General features: G+C 45.4%; 1 protein-coding gene across 2 annotated transcripts in view; it reads right to left on the reverse strand.

Annotated features, from left to right (window-relative positions):
* Positions 1-19399, reverse strand: part of LOC140425478 (genetic suppressor element 1-like) — a 386277-nt gene that overhangs the window by 87149 nt on the left and 279729 nt on the right. For both annotated transcript variants that reach the window (XM_072509792.1, XM_072509793.1), the window contains one exon: positions 11905-12068. In XM_072509792.1, coding sequence (XP_072365893.1) covers positions 11905-12068 — 164 coding nt within the window. The remainder of the gene's footprint in view (positions 1-11904; positions 12069-19399) is intronic.

A 19399-nucleotide genomic window follows, 5' to 3' on the forward strand; every position in this document is an offset into this window, starting at 1 on the left:
TTCCAGAATTTCCAAGATTCTCGAATGGTGCCTGTGAATTGGAAGATAATTACCATAACCCTACTATTCAAGAAAGGAGAGAGAGGAAACAAAAATCAGCAGGCCAGATAGCCCAACACCAGTAGCAGGGAAAATGCTAGAATTTATTAATAGGTATGTGGTGCCAGGAAACTTGAAAAATTACATTTGATTAGATAAAGTTAACGGGATTTTATGAAAGAGAAATTATGCTCGACTAATCTACTAGCATTTTGGAGGGTGTAGCTAACAATTTAGATTATGGGGAGCCAGTGAGTGAAGTATATTTGGATTTTCTGACAATATTCCATCAGGTGTCATACAAGAGGTTGTTACATTAGCGATCATGGCACATGGAATTGGGGTGCAATGTAGGAGCATGGATCAAGAATTGGTTACGGGCTAAGGGAGAGGTTAGAGCTGCCGAGGGGTAGTGAGGTCAGGGGCGAAATTCTCCCCCAACGGTGCGATGTCCGCCGACTGGCGCCAAACACGGCGCCAATCAGACGGGCATCGCACCGGCCCAAAGGTGCGGAATGCTCCGCATCTTTGGCAGCCTAGCCCCAACATTGAGGGGCTAGGCCGACGCCGGAGGGATTTCCGCCCCGCCAGCTGGCGGAAATGGCGTTTGTTGCCCCGCCAAATGCGGCGCATGCGCGGGAGCGTCAGCGGCCACTGACAGTTTCCCGGCGCATGCGCGGGAGCGTCAGTGGCCGCTGTCAGTTTCCCGCGCATGTGCAGTGGGGAGAGTCTCTTCCGCCTCCGCCATGGTGGAGGCCGTAGCGGAGGCGGAAGGGAAAGAGTGCCCCCACGGCACAGGCCCGCCCGCGGATCGGTGGGCCTCGATCGCGGGCCAGGCCACCGTGGGGGCACCCCCCGGGGTCAGATCGCCCCGCGCCAGGACCCCGGAGCCCGCCCACGCCGCCTGGTCCCGCCGGTAAATACCAGGTTTGATTTGCGCCGGCGGGACAGGCAATTTCTGGGCGGAGAATCCAGCGGGGGGTCCCGCCAACCGGCGCGGCCCGATTCCCGCCCCCGCCCAATCTCCGGTACCGGAGACTTTGGCGGGGGCGGGATTCACGGCGGCCTATGGCCATTCTCCGACCCGGCGGGGGGTCGGAGAATGACGCCCCTGGTATCTACAGGTTAGGGACTTTGCACGAAAGGTCTAGAAGGGGTTCCCTAGATTGCTGGGATACACCCTGCTGGAGCGACTGCAGCTTCCGGATGTGGAAGGGGAGGGAAATATTGGGATATATATAAGTGGCAGGGGGAGCAGGGAGGCGAGCGGGTGGTGAAGATCAAGGAGAAATGGGAAGCGGAGTTGGGAATGGAGATCATTTGGGGAGTATGGAGTGAGGCACTGGTGGTGCACAGGGTGCATATGACTCGGGCGAGAATGAGTGGGTTCGTTCAGGGGGTAGCAGATGAGTGTGAGAGGTGTGGGCGGGGGCCAGCGAATCATGCGCACATGTTTTGGGGTTGTGAAAAATTGGGAAGATTCTGGGCGGGAGTGTTCACGGTCTTAGCCAGGATAGTGGAGGAGGGAGTGGGCCCGGACCCTTTGGTGGTGATATTTGGGGTTTCAGAGAAGCCGGAGCTCATGGAGAGGAGGAAGGCCGATGTCATGGCCTTCGCCTCTCTGATTGCACAGCGACGAATTTTGTTGGAGTGGCGGTCGGTATCGCCACCGGGGGCAGCAGCATGGTTGGGTGACCTGTACGACTTCCTGCGGTTAGAGCACATAAAGTATGAGTTAAGGGGCTCAGCAGGGGAGTTCGGGGGGGGGGGGGGGGGATGTGGTGGTGGGGGGGGGGCGGATGGAGCAAGTATAATATGTTCAGGATTGCTGATGATACAATGCTAGTTGGGAAAGGAAACTGTCTAGAGGACTCAATGGACTGCAGAAGACTTCAGTGATTGAATAAGAAAGTGACAGGTTGAGAAGAATGTGAGTAAGTATGAAGTGATCAACTTTTAACGGAAAGCTGGACAAACAGAATATTTTTTAAAAGGCGAGAGACTGGGAGATGGGATTGTAGGTTTTTGAACATGTAGCGACAGCAAGCAATTAGGAAGGCAAATGGCATTCTGGTGTTTATTGCAAGGGGGTGGGAATTTAAGAGTAAGGACATTTTGTGGCAAATATCTACAACTTTGGTGAGACCATACCTGGGGTACATTGTACAGTTTTGGTCTCTTTGCCACAGAAATGGTTATACTTTCCCGATAGAGGATGCAGTGCAAATTCACTAGAGTGATTCCTGGATGAGAGGGCATCCTGTGAGGAATAATCTAGTAGAATGGACTTCCATTCTCTGGAGTTTAGAAGAATGAGAGGTTAACTCATTGAAACATATGACATTCTTCGAAGGCTCAGAAGGTTTGATACTAAGAGGCTGGGAAGTCCAAAGGGATACCCAGTCAATGAGTATACTCAAGATTGTGATTGATAGATTTTTGTGCAGTAAAGGAATCAAGAGCTATGTTGATAGGCCCTCACAAAACTTTCATTTCTGTGTTTGTTTATTGCCATTATGTGAATAGTGTTTCCATGTTGAAGGCAGATTTAATTAGACGACTGAGCATCCAGCGCATTCTGGGTAGAGAATTACAAAGATGCACTAAGTGAAGAAACTTCTTATTTAAGTCCGTAAAAGGTGGACTTCTCATACTGAGACGATAGCCCTTAGTCTTGGTCTCGCTAATGGTGCTAATTAGAACAATTTGTTTTCGTTCTGCAGATCCATAATCACTAGAAAATGGATAATAATTACCCAAACGCAATTGAATTAATGCATTAGTGTGCATCAGATTCAAACCCACATCCGAGAAATTGAAGAACAAGACTGCAGTGGATTCTTGTTCCTGGTGTCATGTGAGAGTACCTTTAAAAAATGGGTGTTTATCAAATAGCTGTAGTGGGTGTACCTTTAAGAAATGGGTGTTTATCAAATAGCTGCAGTGATGTCAGAGTGCTAGGTTTTGGTCTGTGGCTTTTTACTTTTGCTTTGAGCTAAAAGCTGGTGTGTGTCTGTGTTTTAGTTGCGTTTTCAGAGTTGGAGCTGCATCCAGCCAAACAAGGTGTAATTTTGATCTCTGCATGTAAAGAATGTCTTCAGATCACTTACTAATTTAAAAGTGATAACTGCTCTCAGTAGAGAATTTAAACCTGCTTTCTTTGTTAAAGAGGGTATTTGTCTTATGGATGTTGCTAGGAAAGATTAATTGTTACTTACAGAGAATACTGCATTCTTTGGGGGGAGTATTTGAGTTGATAGTTGCTAAGATGTTTACTGTGTGTTTATAAAATGTTAACTGGATTCATAGAATAAACATTGTTTTGTTTTAAAAGTACTTTAGATCTCTGTTGCATCACACCTGTAGAGTGGGCCCTTGTGCCTCACATAACCACAATCTATTAAAAGTTGTGGGTCAGGTGAACTCCATGATACACTTTGGTGTTCTCTAAACCCTGGTCCATAACACTGGGTTAACCAAATTTTGAAACAATACGAATGCAAGAAACGGGAGATGGAGCAGACCATACAGCCCATCAAGACTGCTCCACAGTTCAATACAATCCTGGTAGATCTTCGGTTTCGACTCCACTTTCCTGCCCACTCCCAGGTCACTTGATCCCCACAAGAGACCAAAAGTCCATCTATATCAGCCTTAAATATGTTCAATGATGGAACATCCACAACTGTGGAATTCAGATAATTGGCAGCACAACGAGGGGCAGATAAGAATTCATTTTGCACAGTGAGGTGTTACAATCTACAAAGCACTGCCTGGAAGGGAAGGAGAAACAGATTCAATAGTATCTTTGAAATGAGTGTTAGGAAAATAAAGATAGTTTTGAGGAATTTATATTTGTTTTGGTAAACATTCAAAATAAGGTATAGTTTTAAGTGGGCTTATTGTTTCTGTGCCTGGAAGGGTAAAACCTATAATTGAATTCATGCTGGACAAACACGTTTGCGTATGTGGGAGTTGATTCAGTTCTGACTGTGTCTCTATTGTGCTTAGAGAGGCTATGGTGTGAAAATTAAATAAACCAGGAGTGGTTGCTTCGCAACTGGGGACTTGTAAGGTAGAAACGCTTTTCCGTTTTAGTTTAGCTAATTTGATTGCAGTTGGAGATAGGTAGTGAGGGAGAAGGCAACTCTCACAGCTCTGCTAGAAGTAATTGGATTTAGAGCACTAAAGAGGAAACATATCTTTGGAGCAATGGCTAAGAAAACAGATGAGGGGGGTGGCATGGTGGCACAGTGGTAAGCACTGCTGCCTACGGCGATGAGGACCCGGGTTCGTTCCGGGCCCCGGGGGACTGTCTGGTGGAGTTTGCACATTTTCCCCGTGTCTGCATGGGTTTCACCCCCACAACCCAAAGATGTATAGGTTAGGTGGATTGGCCACACCAAATTGCCCCTTAATTGGAAAAAATAATAATTGGGCACTATAAATTTTTTTAAAAAGGCTAACCACTGCGCCACCGTGCCCTTGGAAAAGCATAGTTTCAAAGAATATTTGAAAGTATGACTTTTGAAAACAGAATTTTAAATCACTCATGTGGAAGCCAGAGTTCAGGTAGTCATGGACTCAGAGGTCTATAGCACAGAATAGGCCCTTCAGCCTATCGAGTCTGCGCAAGTCAAAAACAATCACTTAACTATTCTCATCCAATTTTCCAGCACTTGGCCCATAACCTTGTATGCCTTGGCACAAGTGCACATCTAAATACTTCTTAAATATTATGAGGGTATCTACCTGCACTACCCTTTCATGCAGTGAGTTCCAGACTCCCTCCACCCTCTGGGTGAAAATGATTTTCCTCACATTCCCTCTAAACCTCCTGCCCCTTACCTTAAATCAGTACCCTCCACCAAGAGGGAAAGTTTCTTCCTGTCTACTCTATCCATGCTCCTCATAATTCTATACATCTCAATCATGTCCCCCCTCAGTCTCCTCTGCTCCAAGAAAAGCGATCCCAGTTTATCCAACCTCTCTTCATAACTAAAACTCTCCAGCCCAGGCAACATCCAGGTAAATTTCCTCTGCACCCTTTCCAGTGCTTTCACATCCTGAGATGTTATCAGCTGAGACAAAGTGGCTCATGATATAGGAATCATCTGCAGGGGATTGAGGAGAAATCCACAGGCATTCACTTGGGTTCAGAGAGGAATGGGTCTTACCACAGTCATCATGTGTGCTTAAAAGGGACTTTATGGGCGGGATTCTCCAATAATGGGGCCATGTCCCCATGCCGGCGAGAAAACCGGCGCCAACCACTCCGGGGTCAACGGCCCCCGAAAATGATGAATTCTCACTTTTCTAGGGGGCTAGGTTGCCGTCGGATTGGTTCCCGCAGCTGCAGCCGGCGCGGAACGGCCCGCGCATGCGCGGAACGGCCGGCGTATTTCCACACATGCGCAGGGGTTCCCTTCTCCGTGCTGGCCCCAGAGCAATATGGCGGAGCCCTACAGGGGTCCGGCGTTGACTAAAGTAGGCCCCCACGGAACCAGCCCGCCCGCCGATCGGTAGGCCCTGATCGCGGACCAGGCAACCCCGTGGGGGCCCTTCCCAGGGTCGGATCCCCCTGCCCCCCCTTCCCCCCCCCCCCCCCCCCCCCCCCAGCACGGCCCACGCACAATTATCTTCCAGGTCCCAGCGTGTGTGAGGTGAGTAATCCACGCTGGCCGCACTGGGCCAAACTCGCCGGCCACTTGGCCCACCGGGGCCCGGAGAATCGCCCAGGGGGCCGCTGTGAACGGCCCCCGACCGGCGCGGCAGGAATTCCGCTGCCACACGAAAAACAGTGGCGGAGAATAGGGAAGCCAGCGTCGGGGCGGGATTCGCGCCTCCCCCCGGGGATTCTCCGACTCGATGCAGGGTCGGAGAATCCCGGCCTATGTGTTAATGAGACCATCGCAGTTTAAGATGTACTGTGGTAATCCTAAAATCTGTGTGTAATTGTTAAGATAAAAGGGGAGTAAAGAAGTATAGTATTATAATCAAATTTTTAGTGTTTACTTTAATTTTTTTTCTTGTTTTTAAAACTAATTAGTGGTCCTGTGACTCTGTTTCTCCATGTTTTATTTAAAAGAAGTGAAAGTTCAGTTTGAGCCAGGATTTCATTCTGGGTTCTTCCTGTCCAGTTATCACATCAATCAGGGTCGTAACACGTGAATATGATATGTACTTGAGCATTTGACTGGTGCTGCATAGCACAAGTTTAGGCTTCTGGCCCCACAATTAGTGGTTGGAAAATCAAAGGATGTGCACCATGGGCAGCATGGTAGCATAGTGGTTAGCACAATAGCTTCACAGATCCACGGTCCCAGGTTCAATTCCTGGCTGGGTCCCTGTCTGTGCGGATTCTGCACGTTCTCCCCATGTCTGCGTGGGTTTCCTTCGGGTGCTCCGGTTTCCTCCCACAGTTCAAAGATGTGCAGGTTAGGTGGATTGGCCTCGCTAAATTGCCCATAGTGTCCAAAAAAGTTAAGTGGGCGTTGCTGGGTTACGGGTTTAGTGTAAATACGTGGGCTTGAGTAGGGTGCTCTTTGTAAGGGCTGGTTCAGACTCAATGGGCCGAATGGCCTCCTTCTGCAATGTAAATTCTATGAAGCTATGATAAAAGATGTACAGAGTTCTGAGGAAAGAGTAGGACAGTGGGATAAAAGGTGGCTTTTAAGAAAATCCTTCCGTGCTGTAAGATTTTATAATTCGAAGGAATTTGTACCCATTTTACATGTGCAGTTAATATGCACATAAATTGGAACTTTCTCATGGGAAATATTGTTGCAGATAGGTGGAACAGGATGGACAAACGTGTTTTAAAGGGAACCAAATCTTACGATGAAATAGAAAGTCCATTTTGTTTGGGAACTGACTACACAGCAATTCTATTGGACGAGTCAACAGAATTAAACACAAATTTAAAAAAAGAACAGTTTCTGCTTGAAATAGCTTCCCTCACTCTACTCTCTGCTACAGGAGAGGAGTAATTTCAGTTCTGGTTTCATGCCTCTATCATTTAGAAATGGCCCAGCAATCTGACAAATTATAGGGTTCGCCCACATGTATGCATCAACCCCTGACCTGTAGCTGTAGATCAGCTTCATAGACTCTTTGTGACCATCTACAGTTCCATTTCAACAAGGTCCTGGATTTTGTGGGTGTGTCCTTTGGGCCTGCAGGAAGTCACTTTACATAACCCAGCTACAGGCAGGGAACCTCTCCAGCTGGGAGATTGCATTACAAATTCTGGCCATGGTTTCCTGTCCGTTTGGATTAAAGATTTGAAAATCAGGAGCAGTGCGTGCCTGAATTTCCAATATTTGCTGCTGGTGGGCGAAGTTCTCCAGCAGCAGTGCGGAGTCGGAAAACTATCCAGTTACGCAAAGATAACTGTGAATGATTTAGCTGATGAATAAAAGAAGAGTCGACATTCTGAACTGTAAGAGCAATAAGTTTGAAATTCAGTCTCCGAAAACTGCAAAGCTATTTGTAAAGTTCACAGAGTGGAAAATTCATGTTGCTATTTTAGTGCTGTCGCGATTGAGAATAAGCAACAGCTACAACAATTCTTTGGTGCAGTGCTGCGGGCACAAAGCATTTTGACTGGCACTACATAGCACAAGTTTAGGCATGTGGCCCCACAATTAGTGGTTGGAAAATCAAAGGATGTGCAGTATATTTCCCAATGTGTGCTTTTGGCAGGTTAGAATCTGCACTTGTATTGATCATGAAAGTTAATTCGAAGGGTTCATCCAAGGTAGGTGAAATTGTAGTTGTAATGCGGCTAATCAGTAGCGATGCACAGCGACCAGTCAGCATTGAATATATTGTCTAATCATCCACTTTTCAAATCCTTTGTATAATTTAATCATGTTTCTTTTTTGAAAGATCAATTTGGTCTTGAAAATGATCATCATGCCTGACCTGATATATTGCCAAATATACCGGATCTTAACTGGGTTGCCTGGTGGAGTGAGAAGGTAGGTGAAAGGGGAGTTGGAAAGGAGCTTGCAGCACCTTGGATCTCAAGTCACCGTGCTGCCAGCTGGTGACCATGTATCTTGCAGCAGAGGTCATGGAGATATCTACCAATGGCCTGACCTTCATTTCTGTCAAAACGCTGCATAATGTCACAACAACACAAAGCCCAAATTAAACATATTAGTTACTGGCAAAGAGCTCACAAAGCAGCCCAAATACATTAGTTACTGGCAAAGAGCTCACAAAGCAGCCCAATTAGACTCTGGATGGACACATTTCTTTGGAGGAGAACCACCCACTCGTCATATCTTTTACCCTATTTGATGAGCAGATTTCAAAATCTGCAGTGTTTAGAGGATATATTTAGCTAATTCCTAAATTGACAGTATTGTGCTCCTGCGAAGAGCATTGTTACTGAGACTGAGCAGCTCCTGGGCTTTTGTTGATTAATCAGTTTGCTTGTGTTTAAAATCTTTCTGCACCACTTCAAGCTTTGCCAGTGGTTGAATTGCATCTATCCCCAAGGAATTCCATAACCAGCTGTCTGACAACACAAACTCAAAAGGAACAATTGTGACTCCGTTGGCTACAGCACCATAAAGGGACACAGCACTATAATTCAATGATGAAGCAATGAACTATTAGGATAAGGTGAGAATGAAAGAACACAGAAATGTGCAATGTGAGAAGAGTATTTGTCCCCCAGCTCCGTCTCATCCACCGACTGTATCCTCATTATCGATCATAGGTTTTGAATTCTGCTCTTACCTTTATTGCCACCATCAGCACCTTCTATAGTCTTTCATACTATCATTAACACTTTCTTTGTTTTGTGTCCTACACATCTTTGTTGCAATCTCTGCTAGCTCCCACCCATCACTAACCTTCTGCGATGCTCCACCCCGCTCTTATACCGTAAACAATCCTTCACATTCTCCCTCTCAAGTTCTGAACAAGACTCATACGGACTCAAAATGTTACCCCTTGTTTCTCTCTCCACCAGACCTGCTGAGTTTTCCCAGAATTTTCTAATTCTATTATGGGTTTGGAATTCACTCATTGAAATAAAAATGAACCCCCTGGACTTTATTCAACATATCAGTCGCCAATTTTCCCTGGTAAAAACCACCTTTAAAGCGGGTTTCACTGCCTCATCCAGACTTGAAGATAAACCTGAGTAAATATGCATATTGTCTGATAACTGCTGCTCAACATGTGTTTAACAAACAGTTGGTAAATGTAGGCACGTGTGAAAAACTGGCTCTTTCCCAGGTACAACTTTAGGAACATGGGCAGAAATCAGCAACCACTCTGTTAGTGCCAGCGCATAAAATAGCTGCACCTCGCACTAACGTACTGAAGAATCCTATCTGGAACTCATTGAGTCACATCATGCATCTTGGTTATGCAATGCACTCCAAGGTCAAAAGATCAAAATGAGAAACCAAGATGATTTATTGTGAATTCTGTCTCACAATCTGGATTTTGTTTGCTGGGGTGAGCAGGTTCAGGGCTGGCTTGATGAACGTGAAGTGGGCTAAGTCGATTGCCAATCGTTGATGGGCCTTGCCTCTTCCTTTCTGTCCTCTGAATCAGGAATAGAAATAAAGACAGCATGGAGTGGTGAGAATGTGGAACTCGCTACCACAGGTTGAAGCCACTTTAAAAGGAAGCTCGGTAAGCATACAAGGGGGAAGGGAATAGAGTGTTTGATTACAAAAGGTGGGAGATTTGAGTGCAGCATAAATAAGAACATAAGGACTAGGAGCAGGGGTAGGCCATCTGGCCCCTCGAGCCTGCCCCGCCATTCACTAAGATCATGGCTGACCTTTTTGCGGACTCAGCTCCACTTACCCGCCCGCTCACCATAACCCTTAATTCCTTTGCTGTTCAAAAATCTATTTATCTTTGCCTTAAAAACATTCAATGAGGTAACCTCAACTGCTTCACTGGGCAGGGAGTTCCACAAATTTACAACCCTTTGGGTGAAGAAGTTCCTCCTTGACTCAGTCCTAAATCTGCTTCCACTTATTTTGAGGCTATGCCCCCTCGTTCTAGTTTCACTCGCCAGTGGAAACAACCTCCCTGCTTCTATCTTAACTATTCCCTTCATAATTTTATGTTTCTATAAGATCCCCCCTCATTCTTCTAAATTTCAATGAGTATAGTGCCAGTCTACTCAGTCTCCCCTCATAAGCCAATCCTCTCAACTCCGGAATGAACCTAGTAAATCTCCCCTGCACCCCCTTTAGTGCCAGCATATCCTTTCCAAAACTGGACACAGTTCTCCAGGTGTGGTCTGACCAGCACCCTATACAACTGCAACATGACCTCACTATTTTTAAACTCCATCCCTCTAGCAATGAAGAACAAAATTCCATTTGCCTTCTTAATTACCTGCTGCACCTGCAAACCAACGTTTTGTGATTCATGCACAAGGACACCCAGGTCCCTCTTGCACAGCAGCATGCTGCAATTTGTTTTACCATTTAAATAATAATCCATTTTGCTGTTATTCCTACCACATGGCCTCACATTTACCAACACTGTACTCCATCTCCCAAACCCTTGCCCACTCACTTAAACTATCTATAGTCCATCTGCAGACTTTCAGTGTCCTCTGCACTTTACTCTATCACTCATCTTAGTGTCATCTGTGAACTTTGACACATTACACTTGGTCCCCAATTCCAAATCATCTATGTAAATTGTAAACAATTACGGTCCCAAAACTGATCCCTGAGGCACACCACGAGCCACTGATCGCCAACCAGAAAATACCCATTTATCCCCACTCTTTGCTTCCTGTTAGTTAACCAATCCTCCATCCATGCTAATATATTACCCATAACGCTGTGCACCCTTATCTTATGCAACATCCTTTTGTGCGGCACCTTGTCGAATGCCTTCTGGTAATCCAGATACACCGCATCCACCATGTCCTCAAAAAATTTCAATAAGTTAGTTAAACATGACCTGCCTTTCATGAACCCATGCTACGTCTGCCCAATGGGACAATTTCTATCCAGATGTCTCGCAATTTCTTCATTGATGATCGATTCAAACATTTTCCGAACTACAGATTTGGCAGCATGGATTAGCTGGGCTGAATGGCCTCTTTCTGTGAGCTGTGTATCCTATGTGATTTTAAAATATTCATTCATGGGTAGTGGGCATTGCTGGCTAGACCAGCATTTATTGCCCATCCCTAATTGTCCTTGAATTAAGTGGCTTTTAAGAGTCACCACAGTGCTGAGGTTTTGGAGTCACCTGTAGGCCAGACCAGGTATGGGTGGCAGGTTTCCTTCCCTAAACGGCATTAGCAAACCAGATGAGTTTTTATGACAATTGAAAATGATTTCACAGCCATTATTAGACTTTTAATTTTTATTGAATTCAAGTTTCACCATCTGCTGTGAACCGTGGGTTTCTGGATTACTAGCCCAGTGACAATACCTGAAGGTAGGTTGTCTTCCTGAAATAAATTAGTGATTGTTGCTCTATTTGGAATGGAGTAAATTTTAATATAGTAACAAAAGAATAGACGTCATACAATATGAAAAACAATCATATTGGGGGTAATATAATTGATTAAATATATTATGATTAATAATAAGTAGGGGTAATATAATTGATTAAATATATTATGATTAATAATAAGTAGACATTTTCAGAATGATAGTGACTAAAACCTCATGGCTAAAGTTCTTCTGTGCACTAACTAACTAGTATTGTATCATGTTAGACTTCTGAGTGTGCCATGTTAGACAAGTCGACAGCTTCATTACAAATAGTACATGGAGAAATTTCAACTTTATAATCTGGCGGATATTAAAGAAAAAGCAGCTGTTTTCATGCCCAGTCAGGAGATAGAAGACTTACTTGATTGTTGAATATGGTGACTCTTGGATGGAGTGACTGGACAGGTAGAAAGCTGGGTGTGAGGAAGCAAGGTGTGTGTGTACTGCCGTTTTGTCCTTTTTGAGTAAAGATTCTGTGGAAAGTGGGTGGTCGCGACTTCGGGATCTCAGGGTGCTGTCTGAGGGCTAAGGAGGGAAAATATTGTCAGTAATCAAAAACCTTAACTCCAGCATCTGCTCTGAACATCAAGGAGGAAGAATGTGTCATTTCACATGCAATTAAACAATTACAGTTTGATCAGAGAAGTAATGGAGAAATACCAATTTGCATATTTGCATACCGCTGCTTTCTTAATTAATCTTTATCTCCATTAGCAGCCCGGCTGCAGCTGGCTTCTGTCTGTTTAGATCTGTGTAGCTTTCTCACTCCGGGGAGCTATTTTTGTGTAATTTGCAGTGGAGGAAAACTGCATTAGTCCCAAAAAGAGTGTCACAAATTCAGTTTAGTTGTGCGCACAATGCGACCAAAGTAGATTAATGCCATGCACTGTGTCACAGTGTGTAACGCCATAAATCCAGTTTAGTGCCACATTTAAAACCATGAAGACAGTTTCACATAAAAATGCCGTAAATGAATTTTACACAGGCACTACTTGTGCTCAGGGAATTTGACTGAATAGAAGGGGATTAATAAATTACAGTCTATCGCCACCTTTGTCTGTTCCACCGTGGGGACAACAGATTCATGATTTCTGCAGTCCAGTCATTTCACTACTGTACCTGGTTTTTATGAAAAACAAGTTGTGAAATTGGACTTTGGTCTTGTCTGCGCACTTGTGCAAAACCCGTATTGCCCACTCAGTAACAAAAACAAACAGGGAAATGAATGCCATAAATTAAAGTCTGTACTCAATCTTAGCAGATGTCGGGATCAATTACATTGATCCCAGTGGATGCCATGCATTGACCCAACTCACATTAAAAAAGAATCGGAAAGATGAAGTGATGACACAAAGAGGCAGAAGGGGGAATTCTGACTCATTCTGTCCAAAGAAACCAGGCAGAATGGGATTTAAATTGGAAACAGTATACTTAGCACGCAATTCCCACAAAGTGGTTATTTTAACACCACTGGTTTTTATGCCTGTGTCTCGCGGAAGTTTATGCAAATCGAGGTAGTATCACATTGATAAGACCCCCAGTGCAATTTTATAGCTGAGTTGTCCATTGGGAGAAAGAAGCCACGGGTGAGGTAAGTGCTATGTCTTTCAGCAGCAAAGGAACCGCTCTCACTGTTCACCTCGTTGACAGTTGTCGACAGGATTTTCATAGACTGGTCATAGAATCGGTACAGCACAGGAGAAACCATTTGGCCTATCGTGTTTGTGCTGGCTCTCAGATGGAGCAATTTACCAGGTGCCATAATTCCGATTTCTCCCTATAACCCTGCACATTCTTCCTATTCATGTAACAGAGTCCTTCTTAAATGCCTCGATTGAACTTACCTCCATCACATCCTCAGGCAGTGCATTCCAGATCCTAACCACTCGCTGCCTGGAAAGGTTTTTCCCTCATGTGTTTTTTCCATTACCGTAAATCTGTGCCCTCCAGGTCTTGTTCCTTCCACCAACAGGTTTTCTTCATCTACTCTGTCCAGACCCTTCATGATTCTGAATAGCTCTAACCAATCTCCTTTCAACTTTCCCCTCTTCAAGGATAAGACTCCCAACTTCTCCACTCTATCTGCAGTGTCTCATGTTCCTCGTCCCTGGAACCGCTCTTGTGAATCTTTTCTTCATTCTCTCTAATGCCTTCACATCCTTTCAAAAGTGAGTTGCCCGGAACTAGATACAATAATCCAGTCGAGACCAACCCAGTGCTTTATACAAATTGAACAGAACTTCCTTGCTTTTGTACTCTAAGCTCCAATGAATAAAGCCTAGGATGCCATATGCTTTCTTTAACCATGCTCCCAAACTGTCCTACATCTTCAATGATTTATGCACATATACACCCAGGTCGTCTGCTCCTGCACCCTCTTCAGAATTCTTTATTTTATATTGTCACTCCACATTGTTCTTCCAAAATGAATCCCTTCGCACTACTCTACAATAAATTAAATCTGTCGATGTACAAGGTACTAGTGAGGTCAGATTTTAAATACAGTGTACATTTTGGTCCCCTTATTTAAAGAAAGATATATTATCATTGGAGGGAGTATTAGGATGATCCTGGGAATGGAGGGACGGATATATGAGGAAAGATTAAAATGATTCGGCTGGATTCTCCACCCCAATGTGACGGAGAATCTGGTGCCGGGGGAAAATGGGTTTGGCGCCCGAACATGATACTATGACCCCCCTGAAGGCGGTGTGAATGAGGTCCATGCTGCATGCCAGCGGGAGCATGTAAATTAATCTATTTAGTGGGGCCGGCGCCCTATGCTCCAGCCTCCCGTGATTCTCGGTCCTTGCGGCCAGGAATCATGTAGGCGCGGATCACTTATGGTTTTTACCAGTGTAGCCCAGCGTTCGGGCTGGGGTGGGTTGGGGGTTGCTTCGGGGGACTCGGAGATCGGACACCATTTTTAAATGGCGTCCCGATCTCTCGCTGCACTAGGAGGTTTAGGTGAGCGTAGCTCCCCACTGTACAAAACTGGGCTATGTGCAGCTTCAGCCGCGCATTCCCTGCTGGGGCCCCTTATACAACGCAAGTTAGTTGCTTTGTATAGCCATGTGTTTTTCGGCACTGCGAGCACCGGGAATCACGAGGCTAATCAGCGCTCGCTATGGGACTTGGTTCCCAATTAGTTGAATTGAGCCCAGAGTCTTTCATGACATCAGGATGTACCAAAGCCTATGACAACCAATCAGGTTTTCCATTATTGCAACTGTTGTAATGCTGGAAATTATTTGCATACAATTTGATTCCACAAAAAGCAATGAGGTAACTGACCATATCATCTGTTTTAATGATAATGATTGAAGGACAAATATTGGTCAGGAAGGTAGGAAGTGTAGAATCCAATGGAAGGGACACAGAAATGCACGATAGGATAGGAATGAACAAAGATTTATTTTGGTAAACACAAAATCACAAAAGCTACAACTCCTCTCCCCAAAGGGCCAACCTCCCTGACCTGCACCCAGGTCAGGGTTTTTATACTGAGAGGTTCTCCCTTGTAAAGAGGAAACCCTGCTCCCAATTACTGGGGGAGTTCATATTCTGAAGTGTAAGGGGGGAATCATATAGAGCACAGTCCTTGGCACCCAAGGTGGTCAAAACAGGATAAATTCCCCTGCTCTTCTTTGAAATACTGGGGGGCTGGATTCTCCGTCGGCGGGTTCCTCTGCTTCGCCAGCAGTCCACTCACGCCCGGGGATTTCCCGATGGTGTGGGGTGCCCACAATGGGAAACCCCATTGGCTGGCTGCCGGGGACGGAGGATCCCGCTGCCGGCGGGGGTGCGGCGCACTGGAAAACGGGTGCGGTGGGATAGAGAATCCTGCCCATGATCTTTTACTCCCATCCGAGTGGGAAAATGGCGCTGTTGGTTTAACATCTCATTGGAAAGATGGTCGCTCTGGCAGAACAGTACTCCCTCAGTACTGCACTGAAGGATTCAGCCTGGATTTGGTGCTCTAGTCTCAGGAATGATATTTAAATTCAGAAACTTCTGGAATAGGGGGTGTAAAAGTATCTGCATCGCTGTCCTTGGCCGGGATATTCCAGACCCCCGCCCCCTCAGCGGCAGGGGCTGGCGAGCCATTGAAATCTCCATTCACATCGGTGGAACGGAACGATCCCACCAGCGTGATGGGCTGAAAAATTTCAGCTCTTATATTTGGAGCAACAAGCTTCAAATCCTTTAGAAAATCGTCAACATTGTCCACTGGTCCAGGAGACTAGCAGTCTCACAAACACAAATGCCACAAGCATCTTTTGAAGCCACATTGCCAGCAAGGATAACTACAACTAACCTCCATCCAAGTTATTTGTTCTCATCTGAGTGCAGTGAGTCCTATTTATGGTTTGTGTCTGCCTTTACTTTTGGCTGTTAGTGACAATAAAGAAGATTATGTGCTTGGTCAGCATCAATGTCTCCATGGTGCATGTTTGAAATCTAGTTGAAGGACCCCATTCCACATCTTTACAAAATTAGGAATGGAGGTGGCATTATCCATGTGAATATTTGGAAACCTTGGCATTCATGTGTGGCTCTCCTTTGCGTCCCACTAACATTGATTTTCAGCCCTTTTATATCACTCGGCTACCATTCTCCAGTGGCTGAAGAAAGGAAACTTTGAACTGCAGGAAGTAAGATCATTGACCCTAATTAATCCTGAATTTCATCTGGTGTTGGTTAAAAATACATTGCATTCCATCGATATCTAGTATCTGAGGAATATACCTTCATTTATAGTTGTTTTTATTTTAATTTTGCTGGCTTGCCAATAGTTATAATGAGTGCAATTTTCCCTATTGGCCATTGTCCAATTACCTTAACAGAGGTGTTGGCTTAATTCCCAATACACAGTTTTCTTTGACACGGTTAGTCAATGTCAAGGACAGGATATTTAAACACTTTATTTGTCTGGGAGGAAACCAAAATCCGCACTGTTGGCTATCTGGCATCACAATCTGTCCACTCTGCACTCTGGATTCCAGTGCATGCCCAGCATACCTGTACCAGCACCCGTTCAGGAATTTTTGCCAATTTTTGAGTTCAGGAACACCGACATCGGTGCAAGATCAATCTCTCCACCTCTGCCATTACATTTGGATTTGGGTTTATTGTCACGTGTACCGAGATACAGTGAAAAGTATTGTTCTGCATACAGTTCAGACAGATCGTTCCATGCATGAAAAAGCATAGCATATATGACAGACACACAATCTAAATACATAGACACAGACATCGGGTGAAACATACGGAGTGTCGTACTACTCAATAGAGAAGATGCGTGGAGAGATCAGTTCAGTCCATAAGAGGGTCATTCAGGAGTCTCGTAACAGCGGGGAAGCAGCTGTTTTTGAACCTGTTAGTGCGTGTTCTCAGACTTTAGTATCTCTTTCCCGATGGGAGAGGTTGGAAGAGTGAATAACCCAGGTGGGAGGCATCTTTGGTTATGCTGCCCGCTTTTCCAAGGCAGCGGGAGGTGGAGACATAGTCAATGGATGAGAGGCGCATCCGTATGATGGACTGGGCTGTGCTTACGACTCTGTGTAGGTCCTTATGGTCTTGTTCCAAGCAGTTTCCATACCAGGCTGTGATGCAGCCAGATAGGGGGCGGGATTCTCCTCCGGAGTGATTCTCCGTTTTGAAGACGCCCAGGGGTTTCCCGACGGCTGCCCCACAATGGGAAACCCCATTGACCGGCCGGCGTAACTGAGAATCCCGCCGGCGGGTCGAGGCTGAAAAGTGGCGTGGCGGGGCGGAGAATCCAGCCCAGGATGTTTTCTATGGTGCATCTATAAAAATTGGTAAGAGTCAATGTGGACATGCCGAATTTCCTTAGTTTCCTGGGGAGGTGCTGTTGTGCTTTCTTGGTCGTAGCGCCGATGTGGGTGGACCAGGACATATTGTTGATGATGTGCACGCCTAGGAATTTGAAGCTGTCAACCATCGCCACTCGGCAGACAGGGGTGTGTACGATACTTCGCTTCCTGAAGTCAATGACCAGCTCCTTTAGTTTTGCTGATGGTGAGGGAGAGATGGTTGTCGTTGCACCACTCCACTAGGTTCTCTATCTCCCTCCTGTACTCTGACTCATCGTTGTTCGAGATCTGACCCACTATAGTTGTGTGTGCAGGGCCTATAGTAGAGGGCTAAGTAGGCAGCCTTGCGGGGCCCTGATATTGCGAACTATCGTGGAGGAGGTGTTGTTTATTCTTACCGATTGTAGTCTATGCATCAGGAAGTCGAAGATCCAGTTGCAGAGGGAGGAGTCAAGTCCTAGGTTTTAGAGTTTTGACGTGAGCTTGGCTGGGATTATGGTGTCGAAGGGGCTGGTTTAGCGCAGTGGGCTAAACAGCTGGCTTATAATGCAGAACAAGGCCAGCAGTGCGGGCTCAATTCCCATACCAGCCTCCCCGAACAGGCGCCGGAATGTGGCGACTAGGGGTTTTTCTCAGTAACTTCATTGAAGCCTACATGTGACAATAAGCGAGTATTATTATTAGCTGTAGTCAATGAATAGGAGTCTTACGTAGGAGTCCTTGCTGTCGAGATGCTTCAGGGAATGATGTAGGGCCAGGGAGATAGCGTCTGCTGTGGACAGGTTCCGGCGGTCTGTGAATTGCAGTGGATCAAGGCATTCCGGGGGTATGGAGTTAATGTGTCTCATGACTGACCTCGCAATGCACTTCATAATGATAGATGTCAAGGCCACCGGATGGTAATCGTTGAGGCACGATGCCTGGCTCTTCTTTGGCACCAGTATGATGGTGGTCTTCTTGAAGCAGGTGGGAACCTCGGAACGCAGTAGGTTGAAGATGTTCACGAACACACCCGCCAGTTGGTTAACGCAGGATCTGAGTGCACAACCAATTCTTGTACCATCAAACATTTTTTTGTACTTTCTTTGCCCACCCTGCCACTGGGGTACCCATCATAGGGGGTTGTCTTTGGCGGGATCGGAAGATCCTGCCAGTGGGAAAGGCTGGAAAATCACGCTCCACAGCTTTGCACGGAACTGTGGACGGGGTTTTCCTCCCTCAGTGGCCGGCGATGAGATCTTCTTGTCCCGCCATTGATAACGGGGTTTCCCATTGAACACACCCCTTGCCGCTACAGCGCACCATCAGCAGGACCATAAGATCCCGCAAGCATGAACGACCAGAAAATGCTGCCCTATATGTGCAGTCCGACCAGGAACCTACACAAGTTCAAATAATTTCATTCCTTTTAAATTCTAGGAATAAATCCCAGTGCTTTGTTAACATTTTTAACTGGTTTGCTGAACTGCTATAATACTTTTAATGATATGTTCATCTCTATCCCTAGTTCCCTTTGCCCTCCTACCCTCTTTACTGACTCATTTTCTAAGATATAGGAGATGGCTGTATCACTTCACATTAAAATAAAAGCAAAATACTGCGAATGCTGGAAATCTAAAATAAAAATAAAAATGCTGGATAAACTCAGAGATTTGGCCGCATCTCTCCCGCGAATCAGAGTTAACGTGACTCGAAATGTTAAACACTGTTTCTTTCACCACAGATGCAGCCAGACCTGATGAGTTTATCCAGCATTTTCTGTTCTTATTTCACATTTATCTGTGTTAAAGTTAATATACACTCAAGAATACAATTTTTCTAATTATTTTTTCTATTATGCTACATTCTTCCTCACTATTAACTACAACCTCCCTCTTTACAATGATATAATCTGCAAGTTTTGATATTGACTTACTTGTTGCAAATTTCTGATCATTAATGAAAATGATGAATACATTGGTCCCAGCACGGATCATTGTGTAGCACCACCTCATACCTTCGTCTATTCTAAATTACTAC

Source organism: Scyliorhinus torazame, chromosome 6 (genome assembly GCF_047496885.1).
Source record: "Scyliorhinus torazame isolate Kashiwa2021f chromosome 6, sScyTor2.1, whole genome shotgun sequence".
NCBI classification, from domain to species: domain Eukaryota; kingdom Metazoa; phylum Chordata; class Chondrichthyes; order Carcharhiniformes; family Scyliorhinidae; genus Scyliorhinus; species Scyliorhinus torazame.